Source organism: Penicillium mononematosum (assembly GCF_028829835.1).
Source record: "Penicillium mononematosum strain IBT 11891 chromosome Unknown utg000002l:1.0-8112719.0:1.0-8118358.0, whole genome shotgun sequence".
Taxonomy (NCBI): domain Eukaryota; kingdom Fungi; phylum Ascomycota; class Eurotiomycetes; order Eurotiales; family Aspergillaceae; genus Penicillium; species Penicillium mononematosum.
This window is the reverse complement of record NW_026643272.1, coordinates 4,791,312-4,819,275: the sequence shown is the minus strand read 5'-3', so window position 1 is coordinate 4,819,275 and position 27,964 is coordinate 4,791,312. Positions and strand designations below refer to the sequence as shown.

The 27,964-nt window shown below is 50.1% G+C and overlaps 11 protein-coding genes across 11 annotated transcripts; 5 read left to right on the top strand and 6 right to left on the bottom strand.

The window, feature by feature from the left end:
• Positions 1–1,294: 1,294 nt before the first annotated feature.
• On the top strand, positions 1,295–3,958 carry medA (transcriptional regulator medA; the record flags this gene model as incomplete). Its single annotated transcript, XM_057290415.1, has 6 exons — positions 1,295–1,329; positions 1,586–1,869; positions 1,940–3,423; positions 3,484–3,508; positions 3,564–3,586; positions 3,620–3,958. The coding sequence occupies 6 exons, from the start codon at positions 1,295–1,297 to the stop codon at positions 3,956–3,958; spliced, it is 2,190 nt and encodes a 729-aa protein (XP_057151617.1).
• A 532-nt stretch (positions 3,959–4,490) lies between these two features.
• N7519_003636 (uncharacterized protein) lies at positions 4,491–4,771 on the bottom strand (the record flags this gene model as incomplete). The annotated part of the gene is made up of 2 exons (XM_057290414.1): positions 4,491–4,677; positions 4,767–4,771. 2 exons carry the CDS (start codon positions 4,769–4,771, stop codon positions 4,491–4,493), a joined length of 192 nt encoding a protein of 63 aa, XP_057151616.1.
• Positions 4,772–5,323: 552 nt separating this feature from the next.
• N7519_003635 (uncharacterized protein) lies at positions 5,324–6,895 on the top strand (the record flags this gene model as incomplete). The annotated part of the gene is made up of 6 exons (XM_057290413.1): positions 5,324–5,819; positions 5,869–5,895; positions 5,951–6,096; positions 6,146–6,402; positions 6,461–6,481; positions 6,541–6,895. The coding sequence occupies 6 exons, from the start codon at positions 5,324–5,326 to the stop codon at positions 6,893–6,895; spliced, it is 1,302 nt and encodes a 433-aa protein (XP_057151615.1).
• Positions 6,896–7,742: 847 nt separating this feature from the next.
• trpB (tryptophan synthase TRP5) lies at positions 7,743–10,062 on the top strand (the record flags this gene model as incomplete). The annotated part of the gene is made up of 3 exons (XM_057290412.1): positions 7,743–7,878; positions 7,948–8,251; positions 8,331–10,062. The coding sequence occupies 3 exons, from the start codon at positions 7,743–7,745 to the stop codon at positions 10,060–10,062; spliced, it is 2,172 nt and encodes a 723-aa protein (XP_057151614.1).
• Positions 10,063–10,745: 683 nt separating this feature from the next.
• N7519_003633 (H(+)-transporting V1 sector ATPase subunit B) lies at positions 10,746–12,687 on the bottom strand (the record flags this gene model as incomplete). Its single annotated transcript, XM_057290411.1, has 8 exons — positions 10,746–11,032; positions 11,116–11,334; positions 11,390–11,978; positions 12,036–12,197; positions 12,253–12,288; positions 12,350–12,369; positions 12,436–12,520; positions 12,589–12,687. 8 exons carry the CDS (start codon positions 12,685–12,687, stop codon positions 10,746–10,748), a joined length of 1,497 nt encoding a protein of 498 aa, XP_057151613.1.
• Positions 12,688–13,013: 326 nt separating this feature from the next.
• N7519_003632 (universal stress protein family domain protein) lies at positions 13,014–15,918 on the bottom strand (the record flags this gene model as incomplete). The annotated part of the gene is made up of 6 exons (XM_057290410.1): positions 13,014–13,208; positions 13,854–13,971; positions 14,032–14,093; positions 14,158–14,897; positions 14,963–15,430; positions 15,486–15,918. The coding sequence occupies 6 exons, from the start codon at positions 15,916–15,918 to the stop codon at positions 13,014–13,016; spliced, it is 2,016 nt and encodes a 671-aa protein (XP_057151612.1).
• Positions 15,919–16,731: 813 nt separating this feature from the next.
• Positions 16,732–17,681, bottom strand: N7519_003631 (DnaJ domain protein; the record flags this gene model as incomplete). Its single annotated transcript, XM_057290409.1, has 2 exons — positions 16,732–17,474; positions 17,528–17,681. 2 exons carry the CDS (start codon positions 17,679–17,681, stop codon positions 16,732–16,734), a joined length of 897 nt encoding a protein of 298 aa, XP_057151611.1.
• A 389-nt stretch (positions 17,682–18,070) lies between these two features.
• On the top strand, positions 18,071–18,754 carry N7519_003630 (putative DRAP deaminase; the record flags this gene model as incomplete). Its single annotated transcript, XM_057290408.1, has 1 exon — positions 18,071–18,754. One exon carries the CDS (start codon positions 18,071–18,073, stop codon positions 18,752–18,754), a length of 684 nt encoding a protein of 227 aa, XP_057151610.1.
• A 370-nt stretch (positions 18,755–19,124) lies between these two features.
• N7519_003629 (OB-fold domain-containing protein) lies at positions 19,125–20,277 on the top strand (the record flags this gene model as incomplete). Its single annotated transcript, XM_057290407.1, has 2 exons — positions 19,125–19,257; positions 19,589–20,277. The coding sequence occupies 2 exons, from the start codon at positions 19,125–19,127 to the stop codon at positions 20,275–20,277; spliced, it is 822 nt and encodes a 273-aa protein (XP_057151609.1).
• Positions 20,278–20,605: 328 nt separating this feature from the next.
• N7519_003628 (uncharacterized protein) lies at positions 20,606–22,631 on the bottom strand (the record flags this gene model as incomplete). The annotated part of the gene is made up of 3 exons (XM_057290406.1): positions 20,606–21,678; positions 21,727–21,832; positions 21,891–22,631. 3 exons carry the CDS (start codon positions 22,629–22,631, stop codon positions 20,606–20,608), a joined length of 1,920 nt encoding a protein of 639 aa, XP_057151608.1.
• Positions 22,632–24,006: 1,375 nt separating this feature from the next.
• On the bottom strand, positions 24,007–25,122 carry N7519_003627 (uncharacterized protein; the record flags this gene model as incomplete). The annotated part of the gene is made up of 6 exons (XM_057290405.1): positions 24,007–24,171; positions 24,243–24,341; positions 24,409–24,624; positions 24,690–24,924; positions 24,971–24,997; positions 25,052–25,122. 6 exons carry the CDS (start codon positions 25,120–25,122, stop codon positions 24,007–24,009), a joined length of 813 nt encoding a protein of 270 aa, XP_057151607.1.
• Positions 25,123–27,964: the final 2,842 nt, after the last annotated feature.

Sequence of the window (27,964 nt, the reverse complement as noted above, 5' to 3'; positions counted from 1 at the left end):
CTGGTCCCATCTTCCTTGCATCCCACTTTCCATCCCCCTTTGAAATTTATTATGACTTTCTAAGTCACACATTCGCTCACCACGTTCGCTCTTACGCTCGCTTACCTGCTGCTACGAGAACCACGTTCGCTACGTTTACTGGAATTATAACTCGCCCTTTAATATTTAAATTCTTTTTTTTTCCCTTGCTGAAACCCCGGAATATCCGCCAATTCTATTTTATATTCGAAACGATTTGGTGGAAGAGGGTCGATAAAGTGTCATTTGCCTGACACTGCGTTTGCGCGATATCTCTGTAGATCCCGTTTGCTCCGCGGTCTCAGTTGAACCTCCAACCTTTCGCGCAAAAGGGAAAAAAAAGGGAAAAAAAAGAAAAGGATTCTCTTCGGGCTTTTGTACTTGCGACAGGCTATACTACCCGGGTACTGGATACTGGATATTGGACACAACTGGATTACGGAAATTCAACCATTCGCTTTCTTGTCTCGGAAGACACTCCAGAATTCTAGCGGAATCGCCTCTGTTTGGAAAGGTCTCAGAGTCATTAGGGAATATTGGATACAAGAAAGGAACTATTCAGGCAGATCGGTTCATCAGCTTAAGGTTAGTATCAATGTGCACCCCTCCCTTTGCCCACGGTCTCACTTGTTCCCCTCGTGCCTTGCATACTTCCTCTTTCGGTTCTTGATCTTTGGTGTCATGCTCCTTGCAGGGAATTTGTATTCTCTGGACTATACCAACGACTGGAAATGACGATAGTTGTCAAAGCCGTCGGATAGCTTCCCCGTCCCGCTATTGTCCAGTGTTTGTTGACATTAGTCTCTTCTTCAGGTTTAACGACCCTCGGATCTTGCATATTACCTTGGAAGGTGAACAGCCAGAACTTGGTCTCAGATCAGAACCTTTTCCATTTTCACTTTCATCTCGGTGAGTTCATTCCCCCCTATGCACCGATCCGGTTCTCATAGTCTGAAAACGTTCTCGTATACTCATTAATTGAGTAGCCTATCATCTGGAATCTTGTTCATTGTGGCCCAATCTGCTTGAAGTTTTCCCGAAACACCTCGCGGATCAAGGAAATAAAGAAAAGCGAAACCTCTCCAGTCCACGCTCGTTGCTCGTCATCCCAACCAATCTCGGCCCTTCCCGTCACAATTGGCGGTGGACATTGGAAATCTACCAAGCGACTAGTTCTTCTGCTTCTCTTTATGAACCTTTGGGCACTACGGTCGAGATTTGAGTCTATTCCTGCAGCCAACCGTTCCTAGTTTCAGCCTTAGTGGTTTATTCCTGGATGGTGATTCGAGGCCTTTTGTTGCCGCCATTTTTGTGAGACCAACAGCAGCTTCGTCTTGTCGCTCGTTCTGTCTCGGAGAGCACTCCAATTCTTGCTCGTGCTTTTCGACCCTACAATCGTTTGGAATAAATTCCCAGTCATTCGCTTCAGAAGGTTCTGTCTTGTTGCACTTGTTGCAACATCTTCAAGCTGGCTTACTCGAAGACACACGGTGTTTTGGTAAGATTCCCACCCCAGATTTGGATCTGTCTCTCTCTTCCCTTGTGGATGCCCGCATGTTTTGCATAGGTGTTCCAATCCCAGCCCAGCATCTTGTTTGAATCTTCTCAACCCTTGCTCGATTGCCCTTTTTTCTGTGTGCACAAGAAACCTTCCCGCTGACCTGTCTCTCCTTGTTCCGTCACAGTTCGACCCAGATTTTCAAACGCCTCTAATACTCGGCGAGTCGTTGGATCTGTCGGACTCAGAAGAATCACAGTTTGTCGGTGCATTTTCAGACGGCCTGTGGGCCAAGTCTGAGCCCATCCTGTCCATGTCTGCTTTCCAGAAGCCCGTTGCCGGCGCCATACTAGGTACGTTGCATTTGAAGAACTTTGGTTTGCTATGATTTGGGAACATCCCGTGTGCTGAGACCAAACACAGATTACGGTTCCACTCGGTCTTTGCATGATGCTGCTTCTTACTCGAACTATGGTCAATCACCTTATGTGACGACCCCGATGGTTCCCTCGCCCATGGCCGATCAGGCAAGTCAGATCTCGGATTGTGTTCCGTATCTGCCCAACGAGTATGCTAGCTCGTACGAGGAGTCTCAGTCGCCCATGTTGGGCGCACGCCACCGTCAGCTACCCGAAATTGTGACATACAGCCCCCAGCGCGGAAGTGAAGGAACTAGGGTGATGGTCCAGATCCAGTGCCCCTATGACCTCCACGCTTCTTCATACGCATCTTTGTATGTTGTTTTCGGCTCAAAGAAGTGTGAATCCCTCCCGCATTTCCTTGGATTCCAGGGCTCCGCGTTCCAGTACGGTCTTTCGGCTGATGTACCTGCATTCTTGTCTACTGGATCCCCATCTTTTGCTGTTCCTCTGTCTGTCTTAATGGAGACCCAGGATGACTCTCCCGCCACCTCGCTTCAGGTTGGTGTGTACACTTATGAGCAAGCTGCCCACCCTTCGCCATCAGCGGATTCCCGCAAGAGAAAGTTCTCATATTCCGATGCTCCTGCGGCACCTGCTAAGCGACACAACGGATCCGTGATCCCCAAGGTTGAGCACCACGAGGGCTACCACAGTCGCTCTGTGTCTGCGTCTTACTCGCCTTACTTGCAGCCACTTCCCGCCATGGCCGGGTTCGTCGCACCATACCACGCTGCGTCCTCTCCCCAGACAGGCTCTGGCCAATACTCTTCTTCTGCCACCCCTCAGCCCGCCCTCCGTGTTCCTTCACCTATTACCCCAGCTTGGAGCCCATCTTTCGTCCCTGTGAGCAATGATGGTCGCAACTCTGGTCTCGCCTTGACGCATGGTGTTCCTCAGCACAAAGGTCCCACCCAGCGTGGTTCTTCAAATCCCACTTTGATCCGCACCTCCACCATACAAACGCACAGCATGCCCCACAACCCCGCCTTCAACCCTTATGCCATGTATCCCACCAAGGCTGTCCTCAAGCTCAACGGTGATCTCGATAGCATGACACAAGGCTGGTCGAAGGAAGAACGCACGTCCCAACGCCGCCTGGTGCAATTCACCCGTTCTCAAACTGGTAGCACCATCCTGGGCGAGTTCAAGGCTGTTACCCCCGAGGATCGTGCCCCGAGCAGTATTTGCATCAGCTGCATTTTGTGGGAGGAGAGGAATGAGTGCTACGTGACCAGCGTGGACACCATTTATTTGCTTGAGTCCCTCGTGGCTGTGCGCTTCACTGTCGAAGAGAAGAATCGTATTCGTCGCAACCTGGAGGGCTTCCGCCCCCTGACCGTCTCCAAGGCCAAGGTCGACAGCGAAGAGTTCTTCAAGGTGATCATGGGTTTCCCTGCCCCCAAGCCTCGCAACATCGAGAAGGATGTCAAGGTCTTCCCCTGGAAGGTCCTGAGCCACGCACTCAAGAAGATCATTGGGAAATACGTATGTCCTTGAATTCCACAGCTCATCGTGACGAGGTACTAATATTTGTCTTTTCTCTAGTCTGCCAGCTATTCCTCAACCGCCGGTGCTCTCCCCACACCGATGACCACCACCTACACCAGCCACGCCAGCCATCCCAGTCTTGGCACTGGTTCTGATTCCGGTACCGAGCCTCACACTGCCAACTCCCCCCCAGTCCATCTCCGACGCTGGTGCTGGCAACACCTACACTGGTATGCCCGTCCAGCCCTACTCGCAGGCAGATCACTCCGCCTCCCACATGTCTTCGGCTCCTGAGCTCCGATCCATGACCGTTGCCTCCCAGCCCTATACGTCTGTTGGAGCATACTCGTACCCGGCCATGTGCCACCCCCAGAATGTCAACGGTCTGCCAGCTACAGCCCCGCGACCTTCTTGGGACATGCAGCCTCTCGGCCCCAACGCTCCTCACACTGGCGCACCCGGAAATGGCACATGCTACACCTACCTGGATCCCGTGTACTCGATGCACGATTCGGCCCACGGCGGCCAGTGATCCCCTTACCCGGCTGGACCTTCTATCTGATTTCTTGTTGCGTTTTCTTTCCATTCTATTTTTCATACTTTCCCCTCCGCCTTTTTTGAAGATACGATTTTCCTTTTCTTGTCACTCCTTACCAAGCCCAGACAGCGGGTTGCCAGCCCATCGGACACAATGTCTCTTCTTACCTGAAAAGGTAGCGAGAGCCCTTGTATCTGCTGGACCTCGCATCCCGCACATTGATCATGATTTATGTCCCTCCTTACACTACAACATCATAATGCCTGATGCCCTCAGCATGCACCCAACCCCGCGACCTTCGCATATCTGCTTTTTGACTTTTTTGACTTTTGGAACTTTGTCCCACTTTGAGACCTGTTCCTCGCATTTAGACGGTGTCTTGTTCATTCCTTCCTTGGGTGCATATCTTACATGCCGGGCATTGCGGCTTCCACTCCTTTTTTGCGCACAAAACATACATTCTGGGCTTTTGTACTACTATTCAGCATAGCGGGCGCTTGCTTGTCATTCCTTTTGCATTTGCGGGTTATTTTCGGATTGGAAATGGGATAGACTTGGGGTTTTCTTTTCTTGGAATCTTGGCGGTCTTGTCCATTTTATCCAATTCCTTGGTGCATTTTGGACGGGGTTCTTGGGCAAGGATTTCTGACACAATGGAGTTCTCTTCTTGTTTCGGGTTTTCCTGCTCTGGTCCCTGTCTATTTTTCACTTCTCTGTTTGAAAGTTTGGTTCGGAGTTCATTCGGTACTTACCAATTCTTGTTATTTCAGCTGAGGGTTGTTGTCACTTACTACATACCTACTGCATTGTTCCGGCGTTTGGGACTTGAACGGTTGGACCGTTTATTACCCTACTTTTCTGCCTTAATATTACTTATTCTGAGTCATAGTTGTTGCATTGCAAATCGACAGATTACTTTCTCTTGAATCATTCTTAATTACCCTTGTCTCGTGTATTATTGTAGCGATGAAATGACTCGATGAGTTGAGATACTGTAAGGATCGCATGGTTTTCATTAGATAGCCCTAGCTGGTAGATATACGTAGTATAATTACATAATAGCAAACCCTCGCTTCCTGGCGGAAAACCCTTTCTCTTTCTGTGTAGTACAAGTTGTGTGATGGGTGTAAGATGATGCATTCCAAAACTACGTGCTCAAAGCTAGCTAAGAGGGCCCCATCACGTGATAGGAACACTATGCGCCCTTTCCACAATTGTCTTAGTGCATTCTGCATCCACCAACAATATTTCTCCCATCTCTTTTCCCCTTACTCCACAACCCGCTTTTCCCTCAATTTCCGTCCTATCAACGAACCAGCCGTTTCGACCATGTCAGATTTACTTTGCGGGGCTTCCGTCATGGAGACCGCGGTGGATGTAATTCTGCGACCCGTCCCTCCCCTCACCCAGATACATGGTACGCGTTATGTCTCCAACTCATCTGAGGTTATCTCGTTACGGTTTTTCCATGAATGGCAGAGCTTTAAACAGGATGTTCTCGAAGCATCCGATTCTTTAGATCTTAGCCATCCTGTGCCTTACACGGATGATGTGTCAGAAAGCTACATCGTTGGAAGCGAACTTGGTTTGACCGGGAGGTTCTCCAAGAATGTCTGTGACCCAGTTTCGAAAGTGTTTGCCACTACTGGCCTCTCCCACTTGAAGTTCGGTGATTATCAGTCCTCTGCAGGGCCAACGGACACGAGTCAAGTGCCTGATATCACTATGTTCAACACAACGGGACCACCTCGCCCAGCGGCTGTCGGAGAACTAAGGTCTTTCTGGACAGTTGAACTTGAGGACTATTCCATTCGCGAAGGCTATCAACGGTTAATCGGCATCCAGCATCTCATTGGTAAGTCCAGTTGAACCTTATTTTTACGACCCTGTTAACAGTTCCTCAGCCCAACTCGTCAAGCACATGCGGTCGAGTAAGCTTAAGTTTGGATTTTTGTCGACATACGAGTGGACGGTCTTCATTCGCAGAACGGCTCCTTACCACTTTGACATGTCGTTACCCGATTGCAAGAGACGCATCGAACCCCAGTCTCCGGCAATGCTTCTTGGCGCTAGGTGTAGTGGCTTCCAAAGATTGGAAATTTATTGAACCCCCTGACTTCAACGTCGCCCAGGTGAGTTTTCCAGTTATAACAGCGGCAATCTCCTAACATCAGACCCTAGCTCCGCGTTCCGACGGGCCCTTCACTCCAAGCGTCCATCCGTCTATCCGCTTTCCGGAACCAAATCGGCACCAAGGAGGAGATATCGGACATGCTTGGCTCGTCGTCAATCCTTTACGGGGCCGATGACGGTCTTGCAACGACGTTCGTAAATTGCAAGAGGATTATCCATCAATCCTCCGCCAAGGCGATTTATGAAGTCACATGGGATGGAAAACCGGCCATCGCGAAATGCTGGTCACCGTCTCGAGTCGAACGGTCTGTTGCTGTGTCCTTGTAGCATAGTATCTCAACCGCTAATCCTTTTGTTCTGTAGGTTTGCTGACGAAGCGAGGACGTATGAGAACATCCATGCGCAACGCCCAGCCGGTTTCGATTTTTTCCCTCACTACTAAGCATCGGCAAGATCTGTTGTTCTTCGATATTTCCCCAGGGTTATATCATTGTGATGACAAAGGTTGATGGGAAACGGCTCGACACACAATGGAACCAACTTTCTGGAAGCGTTAAGGAGCACATACATTCGGAAATTTACAAGGCTATCAAAGTCCTCAGGCGAGCATCAACCATTATTATCGACTCCGGGATGCATAATGTCTTGTATGACTCGGAAACCAATGCTGTAACAATGGTGGATTTTGAGATGATGCAAGCATGTGAGGAGGACACCATGAGTCCTGACGAACCAGAGATGTTTTCCATATTCAAGCATTACCCTTCGCGCGTACGGGTTCGTCACGAGGGTGGTTAGACGCCAATCATCGACAATCACACTCCGGAGTTATCGCGAACCGATGGCTGCCATGAAGTTTGATTCGCGGGAAAACTTCCTGCTATGCTCGAAGCATCTTTATTTGCCACGCTTGGGTTAATATTGCTGTTGCTGAAAGAAACGTTGCTACGCTTTTCAAATGTTCTGTATGTCTTATACCCCTAGTCGACTTCATAGCTTCACGAGAAATGTTTAATAGGCGCTCTCACTCGTCGTTTTCTCAAATACAGTCTATCTCGTATAAATATTGACTAGCTATATGATACCAAAGCATCTAGACTTATATTATTTGCGGTCGTCTCGAGCCTCGGGTAATCACTTTGCAAGTGCTTAAAGCTCATCGGACACACCTCGGCACAATAGTAAACTGATACAACTCGAGGTGCGCCCAGGCTGCTTCCTATGCTGTAGTGGCCTCAGGCATCCACTTCCTGTGGAATCCCCGAGCCTGATGCCAACCCTGCAAACCCTTGGGGACGACAGAGTGATGTAAATAATATCACGTGAGTACACCAACCCTACATCCATGTCTCGTAGAACGATAAGGTCAGGTGACTTGTTATCTTATCAGCACGTGATCTGCGGGGCCCAGCGAAGCCGGACTCGAAAAAGCCCTGGAGGGCAATTGCACTTGAGTCATACAGATCGTTTGCTCTTTTATAACATCGTCTTATCCCATTCCTGACCTAACAATTCACCGCGTGTGACTTATCCCAACTTTGCACATATATATAGGGACTGTTTGCCTTCCCTTGGCCTCTTCTCTTTCTTCTTTCTTCTTATCACCACACTCTTTTGCCCCGCCACTGTCACATCGCTTTTCATAATGGAAGCTATTAAGCAGACTTTCGCCAAGTGCAAGGTGCAGAAGCGCGCGGCCCTTGTGGCCTACATCACTGCAGGATACCCCACTGTTGAGGAGGCAGTTGATATCCTCCTTGGTCTCGAGAACGGCGGAGCCGGTAATTCAACTCCCAAGTGAAAGTTGCTCAAAGAGATGATCTTTACTGACACTCGATCTCACTTCATAGATATCATTGAGCTTGGAATTCCCTTCACAGACCCCATCGCTGATGGTCCCACTATTCAGACCGCTAACACAAAGGCTCTTGAGAATGGTGTCACCCTCACTACTGTGCTTGAGCTTGTCCGCACTGCCCGCAGCCGCGGTCTGCAGACCCCTTTGATGCTCATGGGTTACTTCAACCCTGTCCTTAAGTATGGCGAGGAGCGTATGCTCCGCGACTGCAAGGAGGCTGGTGTCAATGGCTTCATCATGGTTGACTTGCCCCCGGAGGAGGCCGTCCGTTTCCGCGACCTCTGCTCGAGCGCTGGGTGAGTTTGTCTATTTTCACTTATTCTCAAATCTTTATCGCTTGTCTATGATTATCCAGCATGCTTACCCCCATTTCAGTCTCTCATACATCCCGCTTATCGCCCCTGCTACCTCCGATGCCCGCATGCGTCTCCTCTGCAAGATCGCAGACAGCTTTATCTACGTTGTTTCCCGCATGGGCGTGACCGGCGCCACCGGCTCATTGAGTGCAAACATTCCCGAGCTTTTGAACCGCGTTCACGAATATTCAGGCAATGTCCCTGCTGCATTGGGATTCGGTGTCAGCACTCGTGAGCACTTCCTGTCCGTCCAGGAGCAGGCCGAGGGTGTGGTCATTGGCAGCCAGATTATCACTTGTGTTGGCAAGGCCCCTGCTGGTCAGGCTGCCAAGGCTGCTGAAGAGTACCTCTCCAGCATTACCGGACGTAAACGTGAGCGTGATGCCACCGGTGCCTTTACCCGCGAGATCAACGTCCTTGAGGCCGTTGAGAAGGCCCTGCCTTCTGTTCAAGTCCAGCCAACTAAGGTCATCACCGATGCCGACACACCCGCCGGACCTGGTCTCGCTGACCAGATTGAGGCCCTCAATGTCACAAAGGATGCATCTTCCCAGCCCTCACGCTTCGGTGAGTTCGGTGGACAGTATGTCCCCGAATCCCTTATGGATTGCTTGAGTGAGCTCGAGCGCGGCTTCGATGTCGCCAACAACGACCCCAAGTTCTGGGAAGAATTCCGCTCATACTACCCCTACATGGGCCGCCCTAGCAGCCTTCACTTGGCCCAGCGTTTGACCGAGCACGTTGGCGGCGCCAACATCTGGTTGAAGCGTGAGGATCTGAACCATACTGGTAGTCACAAAATCAACAATGCTCTTGGACAGATTTTGATTGCCCGTCGCCTGGGCAAGACCCGCATCATCGCCGAGACCGGTGCTGGCCAGCACGGTGTTGCTACTGCCACAGTTTGCGCCAAGTTTGGTATGAAGTGTACCGTTTTTATGGGCGCCGAGGATGTGCGTCGCCAGGGTCTCAATGTTTTCCGCATGAAGCTCCTTGGTGCTTCCGTTGTTGCTGTGGAGGCTGGAAGCCGCACCCTCCGTGATGCAGTCAACGAGGCTCTCCGCGCTTGGGTCGTCGAACTTGACACCACCCACTATATCATTGGCTCTGCTATTGGCCCCCACCCCTTCCCCACCATCGTCCGTACCTTCCAGTCTGTGATTGGAAACGAAACCAAGGAGCAAATGCAGGCACAGATTGGCAAGCTCCCCGATGCCGTCATCGCCTGTGTTGGCGGCGGTAGCAACGCAGTCGGAATGTTCTACCCCTTCTCCAACGACCCGAGTGTCAAGCTCATCGGCGTCGAGGCTGCCGGAGACGGCGTCGATACCAACCGTCACTCTGCCACCCTCTCTGGTGGTTCCCACGGTGTCCTCCACGGTGTTCGCACCTACGTCCTGCAGAACGAGCACGGTCAGATCTCGGACACCCACTCAATCTCTGCTGGTCTCGATTACCCCGGTGTCGGTCCCGAACTGAGCAACTGGAAGGACTCCGAGCGCGCCACTTTCATTGCGGCCGACGATAGCCAGGCCCTTGCTGGATTCCGTGCCCTCGCCCAACACGAGGGTATTATCCCCGCCCTCGAGTCCTCGCACGCCGTCTGGGGTGTGATGCAGGTGGCCAAGACTATGGAGAAGGGTCAGAACATCGTTCTGAACCTGAGCGGTCGCGGCGACAAGGATGTTCAGCAGGTCGCTGACGAGCTGCCTCGCCTGGGGCCCAAGATCGACTGGGATCTGCGCTTCTAAGCGCTTCCGACGTCGTTTCTATGCTCTTTTTGCATCCGGATGCGATTCCCCGACAGTTTTTTTTTCTTTTCTTTCCTTTTTTTTCGGTCCTCTGGCGAGACGGAGGTTTCATGATTCTTTGATGCTTTTATGATCTATATTGCGGGATGGTCATGGAAAAAGCGTTATATTTGCATTCTTTTCTTTCCCTTCATTTGGGATTTATTTCTTGGATAAAAGTAGAAAAAGAAAAAAGAGATATTGATATCCCCTTCTCAGTCTTTTGTTTTTCATCATTTTGGACTGTCTTCATAAACATAGATAGCTTTAGGCTAGAGAACAATGACAGCCTATCATCTACCATCTACAAAAGACCACTATCCACACAAGATCAACGTACAAACCCGTCATCCCATAATTTTATAGAGAGCACAAATAGCCCGTGAAATAGATTCGATAATGTATCATGCTCGAGCAAGAAGAGACCAAAAGAAAAAATCAACCAAGAAACATACGAACGGCCGCACAACAAGAACAAAAGATAGGAGTATATGCAATTGACATCGACAAAAATGGGACCTACTAATCCCTCGCCAGGGCTCACTGGCTTTCCACTTCTACCTCACACCAAAAGATAGAATCCCCGGCGATAGTATACTTGAACATAGCGCAAGACTCGGGATTCATCTCAATACAGCACCACCTCATGCGTCGATCAGGTTCTCACCCGAGTTATCGCGGGTATCCTTGTTAGGGATTTTGCGGGCGTGGCGGGCGTAGAACTCGTCGAGAGTGCGCTTGGGGACACGGTTGAGGAGTTCCTTGGGGTAGATGCGGAGAAGGTTCCAGGCGATGTCGAGGGATTCTTGGATGGTGCGCGACTCGTAGGGAGACTGGCTGATGAAGGTGCGCTCGAACTTCTCGAGGAATTCGAGGGAGAGCTTGTCTTCCGAGGAGAGGGCTTCTTCTCCGACGACGGCTTTCATGGCGGCTGTTTAGGGTGGTTAGAGGTGTTCAGGTGATTTGGAAGGATGGAACAATGCAACGCAGTGTTCTTTGGGGTGGGTTGCTTACCGGCATCACGACCAATGGCGTACTTGGCGTACAGCTGGTTGGACACATCTCCGTGGTCCTTGCGGGTGCGGCCCTCGCCGATGGCGGACTTCATCAGACGTGATAGGGAGGGCAGGACGTTGATTGGCGGGTAGATACCGCGGTTGTCGAGCTGACGGTCAATGAAGATCTGACCCTCGGTAATGTAACCAGTCAAGTCGGGAATGGGGTGGGTGATATCTGCGTGGGTATGGTTTAGTGGGGTTCAACTTGAGGGTTGGATTGGGCAACGCACCGTCGTTAGGCATGGTCAGAATGGGAATCTGTGTAATGGAACCATTACGGCCCTCGACTCGTCCAGCACGCTCGTAAAGGGTGGACAAATCTGTGTACATGTAACCGGGGTAACCACGACGACCGGGGACTTCTTCTCTGGCAGCGGAAACTTCTCGCAGAGCATCACAGTAGGCCGACAAGTCAGTCATGATGGTCAGGACGTGCTTCTCGAGCTGGTAGGCGTAGTATTCGGCGGTGGTCAGGGCAAGACGAGGAGTAATGATACGCTCAATAGTAGGGTCGTTGGCCAAGTTCAGGAACAGAGTGACACGCTCCATACTACCGTTCTCCTCGAAGTCGCGCTTGAAGAAACGGGCAGTCTCCATGTTGACACCCATGGCGGCGAAGACGATAGAGAAGTTCTCCTCGTGGCCGTCGTGAACATCCTTGGTGGGCTTAGCCAAACTTGCTTGGCGACAGATCTGCGCGGCAATCTCGTTATGTGGCAGACCGGCAGCGGAGAAGATGGGGATCTTCTGTCCACGGGCAATGGAGTTCATCGTATCGATAGCGGAGATACCGGTGGAAATCATTTCCTCGGGGTACACCTTGTCCATTCGTTAGCTTCCCATAGTCCCATCTGATATCGGTGGCAGTGCGCATACTCGAGAGTAGGGGTTGATGGGCTGGCCGTTGATATCCAAGTAATCCTCCGCCAACACCTTGGGACCCTTATCGATAGCTCGTCCTGAACCGTCGAATGTTCGACCCAGCATGTCCTCGGAGACGCCAAGCTTCAAGCTGTGGCCGCTGAACTCGACTTTGGTCTGAGCGATCTGTCAGCACATCCGATATTCAAATCATTGCCGCCAGTAATTGTACCTTCTTCACATCGATACCGGAAGTGCCTTCGAACACCTAGTTGACAAACGAGCTACATTAATGTCTTGCATATTAGGGGCGAGGTTCTATTCCGCACCTGCACAACAGCGCGGTTTCCTATTTGTATACATAGCAAGTCAGCTTTCATACTCCTAAATAAACGGCAGAATGTGGGGAACGGACCTCTGGCTTCCAGTACTTGACCACTGCGCTCTGAGCCATCGGGGAGCGTCAAGGAAACGATCTCATTATAACGGGGGAACTTGATCTGTTTGAGAATGTTATCATTAGCATATAATTCCCACTATATTGTCAGAGCATCATATGCCAACTCACATTGTCGAGGATAACCAGCGGTCCGTTGATGCCTCCGATGGTATTGTAGCGGAATCGGGGCTTAATGGAGGACATCCGGGGGTCAATAAAGTCGGCCATGGCGAATCTGATCCTCCACGGGCGAAATTCAGAGTAGAAAAGGCAAGGATGGGGAGGAGAGCAAAGGTGGGACTGGGGGGGTTGGTCCAGCTGTCTCGATGGGGGAGCTTGGGCGGTGACGTTGCACGTGATGAGGTCCAAGATTGCGTAGACCGGGTCTTCATTTCTTGGCGTTTGCTCCTCCGGGCTTTTATATTGCACGTTATACTACAGCTCTTCGTGTATTTGGATTATTTTCGATGATTCACATTATTCCTACTAAGAACACAAATAATGCAATGGCGGCAGCCAGACCAAATCTGACAGGAATCTCAGCAGATAGAACACTAGCAGAAGTTGAACGGCTGCTCTTTCATCCGCGAAGTGGTGGTCGCAGTGAAGACCCCAATAGCAGGCGGGTCACTAGATCTGCTACTGGGAGTCATATTCACAGATTCTGTACCCGGAACACACACATCACCAAGCAGCGCGGCGTCAGGAGCAGCCCGGGTACTACCTTTCGCAGACCACTGCGCTTCACTCTGCGCCTTTTGCTAGCAGTGAGGCCACTTTTTGGCCGCCTCGGGCGCGGTCACCTGTCATCGTGAAGGCATAGCTCACGTCAATTTCTGACTCTTGGTGGAAGACGCAAAGCAGCTCAACGGGTCTAGGCATCCGGTTTAAGCCCGAGGCATATTTTCGATTACCATAAAATATACGGAATAGTTACATTAGAAATGAAGCAATAACCCATGAATCTATCCATGTTCTATGCATACATGTATTGTATGAAGTCCAGTGGAGAGCGAACATGTTTTGTTCAAGGTATCATGCATATCAGAGGCCAATACTAAGCAACTAAGATAGGTAAGATTGCTGACGACGAGCAATAATAACACGGAAGACCCGATCAAAAACGACAATTGAACCAGGAGAGAAGAAACAGTCATAGTAATAATGTGAGATCCTGAGCCCATCAAAAGCAGGGTATCCATACGCGTGAAATAGAGACAGCGGTAATCCTTCCAACGAACCATTCAAACGCAGTGCAAGATAGGCGCCTCGCCATGATCCGATCCATGAAAATGCAAACCAGAAATAAACACACACAGAAAAAAAAGAGTGGATCAGTCCACTTTGGCTTGAGCAAGGCTCTTCGGAGTAACTAGATTATTGGATAGGCGGACATTCGCAGTGCCCTTGAGCTTGTCTTTCCACGTATGCCTCTTCAACTTTCGGCGCGCAACCATTACCGGCACAGAGGAACTAGAAAGAAGATAGTTGGAGAACGATCCGAGAAGGACACTAAAGGTAAGGTTAGTATTGTCTCCCGCAGCACGATAAATAAATTCAAGTGTTGCTCACCCTTTCAGTGCGCTCTGACCCCGGGCACCCACAATAACGAGTGTGGGCTCAAGTTCATCAATCTGAGAGTCATTGTAAGTATGGATCAGAGATAATAAAGAGGCCGAGAGCAGACGAAACACTTACAGCTTCAGTGATCATCGACTTCGGGTTCTTGCAGTGGATCACTTCCACGGCAATACGGACCTGCAAGACCGTTTTCCGCAGCAGCTTCACACAGGTCTGAGACACAGTTTCAACTGCCCTCACTCGTTCCGCCTCAGCCATTGACGATGCCCGGGAATCAGCAGAATGTGTCTTGCTGGCAGTACCAGGGCCAAGTCGACCGAGGATCGTACGGGACCCATAATTCTGGTTGGCTTCTTTCGTCTGGGTGCCAACGACAGCCGTTGCATCTTTCATCACCTTGGCTCCCTCGCCGACCTGCACCCCTGACGCAGTAGTGGAGTCCTCGTGCATGGCGTAGATGGCGAAAATCGTGTCTCCATCTCTGAGAACCGTCCCGATGGTCCATTCAAGGGCATAGACAGACTCTTCACTCAAGTCAGTTGCGATTAAATATTTCCGACGGCGACGGCGGATTCCATCGCCTTGATCCTGCGGGCTTGAAAAATTCCCGCGGACAATTGTTCGGATGGAACGGTTGTGAACACCATTATCAATAGCTGACATGGAAATGCTAAGCTTCTGGGCACGATGAATGTCACCGATCTCGGCTTCATCCTCGGAGCCGTAAGGTGTGCCAGCCACTGACTGAACACGCGGGGTGGGGATGTCGAAACTGGTCTGTGGATGAACGACAGCTTTCAAAGCAGATTTCCGCGGTTTCTTCTCCTGTCGTCCACTTGGAACATCGGGGGCTTTTTCTATATAATGTGGTATTAGTATTTTGGATTTCCCATTTAACAGAAGTCCCGAGAAGGCAACGTACGTTCTTCGGCCTGCTTGGAATTGTCAACCTTGGATTTCTCAAAGTCGCTTGGCGTTATAGAGGTGATATCCGAGTCCTTCTTTTTCTTGCGGCCTCGTACACCCTCCAGAGTGCTGTCTTCGTCGCTCGAAGTATCGTTGGCTTCATCTTCACTGCTTTCAATCAAGTTCTTGTCGCGATCGAACACATCCTTGGCTAGTCGTTCCCCTCCCTCTTCCACAGCCGTCGGTTTGATATAATCAGGCAAGCTTCCATGGGGTTTAGCCAATGCCTCGTCTGACTTGTTGAATGCATCGTGCATGTTGAGCGACTTTCCCTTCCCCGAAGGAACAGGAGCAGGCGTCAAGGTTTCAACGTGAACGGAATGACTGTCAGAGGAGCTGGGGCGACCACGCTCCGGTGAAGACGCAGAACGGGAGTCGAGAGACGATCCACGCTGGGAAGACCCCCCGTGATGAGTCTCTGTCTCTGCCACGGGAGAAGCTTCTCGGGAAGAGGCGGCCAGACATTATGGCAGCCACACCCTTGCGGCTCTGGGACCGGTCTCGAGCCTGCAAAAATCGCTTTTTGGCGTGCGGCTGCTCTAGAGAAGTACAAGCGACTGCATCATTGTCAATGGTAAGGCGACCTGCGGCTGAGCTGACAGTGTCAACAACCTGGTCGGACGATCTACGAGGGAAAGCCTCGCGGTCGGCGGTGTGCCTCTCTGGCGAACTTGGGGCGGATGCCATATCTGACGAACTAATGCGCAAAGGCGATGATACGAGTGGCTCTGGACTGCGGATTCCGCCTGCTCTGGGCGAATAGGTTGTCCCGCCCGCACTCTTAGACTGCGGAGCAACCTGCAGGTTCTGCAGTGCACGGCTTAGACTCGGTTTGTCAGTTATTGATATTGTAGATCGACCATCCAAGCTTTTCAATTCAGTGGGAGAAGTTCGACCTGTGTGGTACGACATGACGACACCGCCTCCGGGTTGTGGGGAACTCGAGAGTCGCCGTGAGCGGAGTGGTGGGGCTAGCACGTGAACGAGTCTGCTAAGGTCGTCCCGAAGTCGTCGTCGAACGCGTGAGAACGCAGTCTTACCTCTATTAGGGCCCTCCACTGTTTCGGATTCCGCACTTTCCTTGGAGTAATTTTTCGGTCGCTGCGGAATTGACGCAGCGCTGTGATGTGGTTGTGCGTAGTCGCGTAGCCTTCCACGAGTTGACGTGTAGCTTGCGTGCGAGCTGAATGACCAATGGACTTCGGTAAGTGATCACACGCGACGCAAAGTGGCAATCTGAGATGTCTTTCTGAAAGAGCCCAACGTTTGAATACACGACCAGCTAGCCAAGCAGCGAGGGCAGCTACTATAACGACTGAAAAGGCTTCAGACCAAGTGTTGCCCATTTGCTTTGCGCAGCGTAGTTGTTCTTGGTATGATTAAAGGAAAAAGAACACAAAAGAAAGAAAACAAAGACCTATGTAGATTTGGGGAAGGAGCCCAAGTTGAGGTTTCTTACTCCAGCCACAGTGGCTGCATGTAGACATCTCACAACACGCCTTGTTGAATATCTTTTATAATGTCTTTCAATATGTTCTTTTACATGTCTTCTTATATGTCTGTTTAAATACATATGTATCTTTGTGGGGGTTCTCCCCATGTCAGTGTTATGGACAGAAAAATGAAAAGTATCATGGTATGGAATTACAAAACTCCTATGAAACCAACATGATAAACGCTTAAACATGACACATGAATGCTACAGGAGGGAACAAAGACCCTAATTCAAGCCTTAGTCCTCTTAGATTTAGGCTTTGTCCCCTTCCGGGCCCCAACTGCAGCAAATGCTTCCTCGGGGGGCTCATCATCGACACCACGCTTCTTCCCAGGCTGCGCGTACTTCTCCTCCAAACGAGCAAGGAAGCCCGCACCACGATCCTGCTGGCGCTTAGTGATAATAGCCAAAAGATCATCCTCATTCGCCGCAGCCTTCGAGCTCTTCGTCGCAGCCCGAGCTTTCTTCTTCTTCTTATTCTCAATCTCCTTCCCCAGCTTCTCCGCCTCCCGCGCCTCCTTCTGCGCCTTCTTCACACGCTGCTGTTTCTTTTTCTCGGGCTCTTTGGAATAGCGGTCAAAGTCCTCTACTTCCCCATCCGCAATGGCCTGGTCAATAATACCCCGGAACCGTTCATCGTCGTCTAGTACATTAGACAACATCACGGTATCGTAGATGGCATCCATGTTGCCCTCATGCGTCTCATACGCGGCGAGCAGATCCTTCCTCTCCTCTTCTGAGTTTTGGTATTTCTTCTGGAAGTCCGATATTGCCCGCGAGTCGAGCATCGCTGACAGCTGTTCGCGGTAGAAATCCATCCAGTTGAAGTCGCCATCTTCCCCGAAGGCTTCGTCCGTGCTGCCGGTCCGGTCGTACACATCTCGTCGGCGCGCGTCGGAGAGTACACCGTATGCCAGTGCAATTCGTTGGAACTTTGCGTTGGCGTCTGCGCGGGCTTCTTCGCTCACTTTGTCTGCTCTGAGGTTAGTACGTTGGATGTTTTCGGGCATATGTGGATTTGCATACCGGGATGGTTTCTCAGAGCGCTCTTTTTGTACGCAGTTTTGATGGCTTCTGGAGTTGCATCCGATGCAACGCCTAGAATCTTATAGAGGTCTTCCTCGACAGACGGCATTTCCTCGTCTGAGGCATGGCTTTCGGGTTTCGCGTCTTTCGCCATTACAAGCTTTCGGTGACGTGATATGCGTTATTGGGTTGTTCCACCACCAGGAGGAAGAACAGAGTGCAATTTAGATATAGTACACCGAATTGGGATTTAATAGGTAAAAGACCAATAGGAGTGGCCACTTCACTAGCGTAAGGTTGGAGAAACGGAACGCGATTTAGACGCGACGGGGCCATTTCGTCATTTTGCTGCTGCTCCCCGCCTTGCCAACCAACCCACTTACAAGCACTCCGAGCTCATCGACAGCGCCACTTCACTCTCGTCGGATTTCAAGAGCCACAGAGACCATCCAAATCAAAATAAAAACTCACATTCTACATCCAAAACAACAAGCTTAACCATTCCCCTCCCACCAGCCCAAATCGCAATTGACATCACTCACCATGACGACAAACACCTCCCCCCACATACCCTACATAAAGCAATGCCTCTCCCTAGCGGAGAAATCACCCCCAAGACCGACCAACTTCCGAGTTGGCGCAGTCCTGCTATCCCGCAAAGACAACGACCCCACCTTCACAGACGACCGGATCCTCTCAACGGGGTACACAATGGAGCTCGCGGGCAACACACACGCAGAGCAATGCTGCTTCGCCAACTACGCCGCAGTGCACAAAGTCCCCGACGACCAAGTCGGCGAAGTCCTCCCCGTCGAGCCCGGCCGCAAACTCGTCATGTACGTCACGATGGAGCCATGCGGGAAGCGGCTGTCTGGGAATGCGCCGTGTGTGCAGCGCATCACGCGGACGACGGAGGGCGGGCGAGAGGGAATTCATAAGGTTTATTTTGGGGTTAAGGAGCCTGGCACATTTGTTGGCGAGTCTGAGGGGTGTCGGATGTTGACTCAGGCGGGCATTGAGTGGGAGCACGTTGGTGGGTTGGAGAAGGAGATCTTGACTGTTGCTTTTGCGGGGCATGAGAATGCGGAGGAGGAGGTTAGAGCTGCATTGGGGAAGAAGGAGACTAATGTTGATGATGTTAGTGCCGAGGAGAGGAGGAGGCAGGAGGCGATGCCAAGGAATCCGATGAAGAGGATGATGGAGGGGGATGAGCATATCTATCTATAGAGATTGTGGGTATGATAGTATTCAGAGTGGCACGGGAATCAGCAATTATGTGCTCCAGTGCCATTACGGGCTGGTTGAAGGTCCTAATGAGACGATGACGTAGAATGTCAAGAGGTATGAGTAAATCAATCGAATTATCTTGGGGTCATCGAGATACACTATATCTTCGCAACATGCAGAATCAAAATACTTGAAGTTCCGGCGAGCAAAACACGAAATGACGCGCCCCACGACCTTATATACAACCACGTGACACCAACCCGACCTTCACCTGGGCAACAGTTCCAGCTTCCAGTTCACAATACAACGCTTATATCTTTTATCTTTTGGATATCTTCGAAAACAGAAAGCCCGAGAAAAAGATGAACCAATGGCAACGGTCAGCAATGAGAACCTCGTATTCTACCCCGCGTTCTGCTTCAAGGCGTCACCAACGCACTTTACCTGGGTGAAAATGGGAGCAGCCGATGTGCATCGTCTCCGAAAATCGAGTGACTTTGTTGGTATGTTATTTCTTTTTCCAAGTTTGCTACCATTTCTTTGTTTCCCCTGGAGATCGACGCGCGTGGCGCCCATGTGCATATTACCGGGTCCTCTAGCGTGGAGGCTCGAAAAGAGGTGCTAGCGTGAAGATGTTCGTTTGATATCTCCCACTAGACTGTCTATACTTCATTTTCATTATACCCGAACTTTCCACGCTTACTCCAATGGCATCTGTCATGTTTTCCAATATATCACAAACATGTTCTGTCTTTCTATTACCCAATAGCTCCCTCCCATCCACAACCAAGCCTATCTATACATACGAAGCCATATAACTAACAAACCCCACAGGCCAAAACATCTTCTTCTACAACAACCACCCAATCCAATTCGTTAGCCTAGTAGGCATAATAGTGGCGCGAACTGACATCCCTCGACGCACAATCCTAACACTAGACGACAGTAGCGGCGCAACAATCGACATAGCCGTACTAAAAAAGGAGACACCAAAACCCAACACCACTAGCCAGCCAACACCTACCGCAAGCCCGGAAAAACCAGCATGGTCCTCATTCACCCTCACAGCGCCAACAGCCACCAGCCCCACCCAAACAACGCACATAACCTCCAAAGACCACGACGAGATAGACATATCCGCTCTCCAACCAGGAACGCTAGTCCGAGTAAAAGGGACACTATCGATGTTCCGCTCGCGGATGCAATTACATTTCGAGCGGTTCTGGCTCGTGCGCGATACGAACGCCGAAATGCAGTTCCTGGATGCCCGCCTGCGGTTCCTTATTGAGGTCTTGTCTGTGCCATGGGTGTTGACCGATGAGGAGATTGAGACGCTGCGTGAAGATGCTGAGAAGTGTGATGAGCGCGTGTTGGAGGATAAGAGGCGTGCGGAGAGGGTTGCGAGGAAGAAGATTGAGCGTGAGGAGAGACATGCTAGAGCTATTGCGCGTCGATATGAGAAGGAGAACGAGAAGAGAGGAGAGAGCTTAGGAAGGTTAGAGAGGATGGGGAGAGGGTTATGAGGAAGTTTGGATTCGGGTCGGGGTGAGATGGATGCGACTTGGATACGCGCTGCACATTTCCATTCCCGATGCTATTGATGAAATTATAATTCATATGCACTCAGAGCAGAATAAAACGTCAATTCATGAATCATGAGATATGTATCGTCAGTCATGCACAACCCCAGAAGAAGGGGTATCTTCGTATCCATGCAACGCCGATTGAAAAGAATCAGGATCAAGACCAAAGGTCGAGACTGAGAGCCGGAAGAACAGAAAAATTACCCTGACATGCAATGATCTCCAAAAAGGAAGTCAAAGAAACCAAAACATAAAGCAAATCTACCCCTCAGCGGTAATACTTGTCATACTTATCATACCAAGACCCAGCCCCCCCAGGTTGCGCACTCCCACGATAATACTCCTCATCACCACCCCAACTACCATGATTATACCTGCGCCCATCATCCTCGGGCAGATTCGCAGTGGGTGACTCACTATGCCACAAATCAGACGCCGACAGCCCCGCATATCTAGACGAATGGTCGCGACCATGCAAATCACTCTCTGAATGTCTATAGTCACCACCACCACCACCACCGCGGTAGTTTACACTTGGCGACGAGCTGCGGGGATCATGCGAGAACCGCTTATCAGCAGAATGACCAGATCCCGAGCGTGAGTAGTACGGGTCCTGGTCATACGACTCGGACATGCGGTGTGCTGGAGTTGGCCCCGGCGGTCCCTTGTGGGCAGGGTCCGAAGGCCGGGCCGTTGAGAAGGAACCCGCGTGGCTGCGGCTCGGGGCGGATCCATCGTAGACTTTGCCGCCACCTGGATTTGCGGTGTAGGGCTTGCGTTCGCGCTCGATTGGCACAGACGGGGCGGGCTCATCTTCCTCGTCATCTGTGACCGCCGAGGCGGGTCTTGGTCGGGATTGTCCAGTTGGTCTTGGGATCGAGTCTGCGGGACACGGTCGGCCTCGCTCGTATGAGTGGCTTCGCTCTGTGGGTGATGCGGTTGTAGTGGATGATCGGGTCGGTCGGGCGCCGGATTGGTTGCGTTCTTCAGCGGTGATGTATGGTAGATCGACGCCGCAGTGGATCATCATGCGGTCCTCGATGTCTTCTCTGATTTTGATGTCTCCGATTTCTGGGAAGAGGCGACGTGGGATTTCCTTTGGGAAGCGCTCTTTCTTGTCATCTGGGTTGTTGATGGGCATGTTGAGGACTGCTTTTTGGAGCCGCTCGTATTCGCGCCCTGGGTTCGCGAGGATCATCAAGGTTTCCCATGTCTCGAAGCCTTTGGGGGTTAGGCCTGGGATATCTGGACGTTTCTCTACATCGTCTTGAATGAGATGGTGTTCAACTTTGATTTCGCGGAAAAGTCGGGATATCGAAGATGTGCGATCGTCAAAGATGTCTAAATATTTTGTCAGAATATGGCATGTCTGTAAACAGATCAAATCACCAACCTTGCCATGGATAAGGATCATTCGGATCATGAGTATCACGATAGAACTTTTGCAACTTGTGAGGGGAATGACAATAGTGTTTCCCGGTGGATAGTCCTCAATCTACCCAAGTTAGCCATCAAAATCCGCGGTATATCAGAACAGACAAAAGTCCACATACCAGATGAACCGCAATCCCCCTCAAGAATTGACCAAGCCTCTCTGTCGCTTTGCCATCCTCAAACAATTTCCCCCAAATCCGCTCCAAAGTAGTCATCTCCATAATGGTAGCGTCCCGGTCCGGAGGTTTCGGACGCTCCGGCTTATGGTGGCTATGATGACTCCGATCACTATTCTCACTCGATACAGAGCCACGTCTATTCGCAAGGGGATCGCTTGTTGGTTTGGGGCTCAGGCGACTATCACTAGTGTAACCGGAGGGGACATGTGGCTGGAAATTCCCAGCATGGATGTTGTCGGAGGTGGAACTGGGCGGGGGGATTGAGCTGCTTCGCTGCGGGGACTCTGCATGCGGCCGCAATGAACTGTCCGTTTGCCATGGTGGCTGCTGTGATTGCGAGCGGGGCGGGGGCGCACCAGATCCTTGTAGGTTGTCTAACCCAGTTGTCTTGAGTTGTTGGATCACTGTTGCTGTGATTTGCGATAGAACTTCTGGGGAGAGATAGTCTGTGGAGCCACTATTGTGGAATGCAGAGCTCACTGCGTTGTTTATGTGCCCAGTGTTCATGTTTGGGGAGGAGCGCTGGGGTTCCGGGTAGTTGTATGCTTCTGGGATTGGATTTGGGGCCGGCGAGCCAGTCCGCGGCACCTGTGGCTGCGGCATATTCAAGTAGGCTGGTTCGTTGTAGGATGGATATGGAGGGGTTGGCGAATACCCATGTCCGTTTGGATCTGGGTTCATTTGGCCCGTTTGGTATGTATTCCTCGCATAATTTCCATTGTACTCCATACGGGGGTTCGGAGGACTAGGTGTGGCTGGGCTGTTCTCCTTAAGCAAAGACGTGTAAATTTTCCTTGCAAATAGATAACTGATTTGGAGAGAAGTTCTAGAAAGAAATGTGTAGAAAGATCACGAATTACCAATAAATTATGGCGGAGGGGCTAGTGGGGGGCAAGTGAAACGTTGTGGCAATTGGCGATCACATCGTCACTAAGAGGCGGATTTAAGATTTGTTCTCTTTGTACTCCCTCGACGTCACATTATGCGGTCGCCTGTTAATATATTAGCCCTTTGCTATATTAGAGTCCCACAGATGTTCTGTCATATTGCTATACTGGGTCAGAGCGACGCGATTGGCAGACTAACGGAGCATGCATCTGGTAATGCAGAGCAACCACTAGGTTTTACATGCATCTTCCATGCGATACGTGCATAATATTTTCTCTTGCTCCTATCAGAGTTGTGAACGACACTATTTCAAAGATTGAGCTATGTCATTGCCAGCTGTCGGGCCGGATCCGACGGTTGGGGCTCTGATCTGCAGATCAGAATACTTTTCTAGTTGTAAGGGCTGTCAATATATTTTGTAGGGCTGCCCTCTTCTCGTCTATGCTCACATTATGATCTGATGCCATTATTCTAACAAACAAAACCCCAGATTATCGGAAACTACAAATGCCTTGGGGGGTTGATCGGTTTGTCATTGCTCTTATAACCTTTCCAATAACCAAAAATAGATGGAACATTCCGCGACGATTATTATGTTGTATATTGTTTACATAGTAGTAATGAACTCGAACTACGATTTACCTACCTAATTTATAGTAGTGGGGTCGACGGAACCACCGATGTCATTACCATGGCACTGTTGCCTCCCGACCCATGGGGATTCAAAGGGGAAATAAACAAACATTGGAAGTAAACTTGGATTGGTATCTGGGTCTTCATGAAACATACCCTAGGATACTAGAAAAGAAAGCAAAAAGAAAAAGAAAAAGCGTAGATAGGGTCATATCAGGCGCGGACTTTGAGTCCACCCCACCCTGTAGATAAAAGCCCCCGTCAATCAGAATATGAAAAGAACCTGTAGGACATGCATCAGGCACAGGGCTGGAATACTAGAAACTCGCATCGCCCTAGCAAAGAGCAACCTTGGGGATAAGGAGCGTCTAGATACATAGGAAACATCATGCGCAGACACAGGAGATAAAACTGTGTGGACGCAAGAGAAGCCCGGAGTATTACAGAGATAGAAGAGGAAGAAGAAGAGAGCAAGCCGTGGAACGCAATGCTAGGGTGCGCCTAGCAGACGAAGTGCTCATAGAAGCTTCCTCATTCATAAACCGGGGGCTGTTGTAGAAAATGCACTGGCACGATGTTGGAAACAATTAAAGAAACCTTCCTCCCTTCCAGGAGTGCCATCATTGACCTTGCGAGTACCGGGTGCCCAGCCTGGGGCGGGCTCGGGGTCAGGAACAGGCTCCCGATGAGGCTTGTGCGCCTATATGATGCGAAGTTTCGTTAAAAGTTTATTCAGAGCGATATGAGTTTTGTCAAATTGAAGACACCCACCTTGACCTTTACAAAGCCGCCCTTGTTTCCACTGCAATCACTATCCGTGGAATCATCGTGCAGAACAAGAGCTGTCTCGACACCCTGCTCCAAGCTCTCCTACAGTAAAAGTACATGCGTAAGTAACGAATACTTGGTCATAGCTGATGTAGTTCTGGTCACTTACCGGCTGACTTGTAGAGCTCAAGAGATCGGCGGACTCGGGGTGTCCCACAGACCCAGAGGGAGCCACAGATCCAGACCGACCCGCAGACTCAGAGTTGAGCTCCTCTTCCTCATCCTCTCCCTCTCCCTTATCCTCAACAACAGCTTTGTCCTTGATTGCAAGAGGTCGATCGGCAGGATCGAGGGACATCTGGTAGTTCATGCAAGGCTGGCAAATCTATTGAGATTGTTCAAGTGTTAGAGACAGTCAAAGTGCATGGATCAAGAAAAAAAAAAGCATACCGGATTCTCGCGATTCCGTTGGTTTCTGGCAAACTGGTCGATGGCACGATAGTGACCGCAACGATGACACAGCTCTTCACAAACCTGAGCATTCGTGCATGGGCCACACTTAGCAACTTGCTGGTCACGAATGTTATTGTAGCCAAGCTGGAACATTGCCTGGCGGAGGTAGCTCAGTTGATTGTTCGAGTACTGGGACTTCGGGCGACGCCGCTTGCAGACGCAACATTTGATTCTATGATGGTGAGCACATGAAGACCAAGACGGATGAATATACTGACTCGCTTGGAATTGGCATTCGGTCCACACTATCGATACTTTGTTAGCGACCATTCTGCTAAAGTGAGGTTTTGTTAACTGACGCTTCTCTCATTTCCGGGGTGTATCCCCGGGCAAACGGACTCATAGGGGCCCGTCCTCGCCGCTGAGGCATGGTCAGAATAGTAGTATTTCAGGAAGACAAACGAACCAAGTAAAAAATGGCATAAGTCGCAGGATACTACACAGAGTGGGTGTAGTAGCCGAAGGTCCCCGGGGTGAGTGAGGAAGAGAAAACGAGAGGGAGAGCAACAGTTGATTTATATTGGCAGAGGCAGGCACAATAGGGAAACTGCGTGGGTTGCTCTTTCCAAAAGTGAGGGCTTTGGGCTGACCACTCCAATCACCTCAAATTTGCTTTTCCATTATGACCATTGTTTTGCTTGTTTTTTTGGCTTCAACATGAAGGACTGGCGGCATAAAAATGGAAATAATACCAAGAAAAGAGGACTACTTCATGGTATTATTGTCAATTCTGAGGTAGATATGTAATAACAGAACACACAGTTGAGTATGTAGATACATGCAGACGCTGCTCATCAAAGCCATCATTAATCAAAGAATACAAAGAGCATTGTCTAGAAGCAAACACACAGCATAATCAAGGCTATCTTGAATACTAGGCTTATTCCTGAGTAGGGCAATGGCAGAGAAAGTAAAAAGCCTTTTGTAAAACCTTAGGAGCAACGCTATATCAAATAGCATTCTCATCTCCCTTCAAATCACCGCACTTTGGACCCTCTTCACTATATTCTATATTTTGTGGCTACTTCTTATCCTTCTAGCCGCAACACCAATAACGGTGGTGTGTGGGAAGGAGGATCTATAAACAAAGACATCCAAAAACACTAACAAAAACACCATTAAAAGAGATATGACAAGGCCACATAAGCCACCATTATCCTGAAGTCTTGGTATTATATTTTAGCTACGGAGTAGAAGGCAAACGCAAAGCATGCCCAGGTGGTTAATTAAGGCCACTTTAGACATTATTAAGTTTATTCCTTATTAGGGCAACAACAGCGATAGTACGGAGTAAAAAAAGGCCTCTTGCAAAACCTTCAAAAAGGAGTAACATTAAATCAATCAGCTTTTGAAACCACTCTATTTTATTTCTAGAAAACCATAGAAGGAGCGGAGCAAGCCCCCGAATAGAAGCAATTGATTGCCTCGACATACAACATAGGGGCATCCCCCAATCTCAACAGGGGCTAGTTTCAAACCCAACCGGACCACGGACATTAGTTCCCAGAGTGATGGGATAAGCTAGTTAGGTATGACACACATAGGGACCCAGTCTGGGCAGTGGCAGGGTAGGGAGGAGGGGCATCTGTCACCTCACAATGGAGATATATTACTGTGGTACGCAAGACGTCGCGGCTGCCTTAGCTGGCGATCTAAATATACCCAGAGGCAAATTTGAATGCGAAGTAAATCAATGAATGGCACGCAGTAAGTGGCACTGCCACTGTGTACTCCGTACGCTAGGTAGCATTGAGGGCTAGTGCTAGTTGACCCTGAAAGTGAAAGTCTGTCTGCTGGTGTACGGGGTATTGTGCTGTAGACACCTTCCCAATGCGCAAAAGCTTCATATAAAATCTAAGGTTACTGGAGTGACAGTGGGACCACTCTAATGAAAAACAATTTAACTACGGAGTACCGAGGGCCAATTCAAACTAGTTTAGGCCCGTCCTCGTGCGCAGTTGGGACGGATAATCTACGGACTCAGATCTGACAGTCCCAGCGATCAAGGGGGTGTCCTTCCCGCGGCTTCCACGGATTCTGGAAATTCACGCACAGCCATTTCGGCGTTTGAAGTGGGCCGAGGTGATTTAGTGTCGAAGGTACTCCGTAGTGTGGTAAGTTGAAGGTCTAAATCTCGAAATTGGTAATTTGCCAACGGTCGCTAGGAAGGTCCATAGGAAGTTCGGGATGAACATCCCTGTGGTCGTCTGTTCGTCGTTGGTCAGCTTGTTTAGTCTTCGGAGGAGGAGGTTACCTGTTAGGGGGGGCAACGAGGCAAGAGATTGGCCAAGGCGGATTTGTCCCCCAACAAGCTCTCGCTTTATGGAGTCTATGGTCTAGGCAATAATCACCCCATCTGAAGGCAAGATAACCATTCGGGAGCCGTTGACGAGCAATTAACTTGAATATTCGGTGATCACGTTGCCAGGAACCACCTTCTCGAAGGCCGAAGGAACACGGCGGCGCCTCCCGGCAGACTGGGAAGCAAATAGTTTCCTTTCCCAAGTGGCGACACTTCGATCCTCCCCCTATAGCGGCCCTCCGCGGGTAGCTGGGACTGGTCTAGATGAGGCCCACCGTGGAGCATTCCGTAGTCCCCGAACCGACGGTGCGAGACTAGGCAATTGTGAGGGATAAGAAGGCGTCGTCATAGGCACAACGACTGGAGAAAGTGGGCTGTCTTTGGTGACGGGGCCAATGGCATTGTTGGCGCATAGACTCCATCGGACTACTGATCTTTGGTCGGTGATAATTGGCTTGTGCTTGGTGTGCGTGGAGTAAACATCCCCACTGAGCGAATCATAGACTCGAAAGTGGGAGAAAGTGGAATTCTGTTCTGAGAATGTCTTCTGGTATTGTACTCCGTACAATTCATCTGGTATATTGTACACGGTGTGTACTCCATGTCCCGTAGTTTTCCCGAATGGTAATAAAATTGTGCGGTCTAGAGGGAAAAAAAATAAAAATAAAATATGAGTGAAAAAGTGAATTGGCCCACTCAATGCGAACCTTGGTTTCCTTTCGGTACGGCCCTTAGATTTGCGTACCACCCTCTTGTACCAGAAATTCGGAATTTGAGAGATCGGATCAGGGGGCGAACATTGAAACAGTGGATGCTATAAGTTAATGTATTGGACTAGACTGATCAGATGCTCTTCAAATCAGCCTTGCAGAGTCCAAATGAAATTAGGATCCGTGGCCAGAAACGGTTG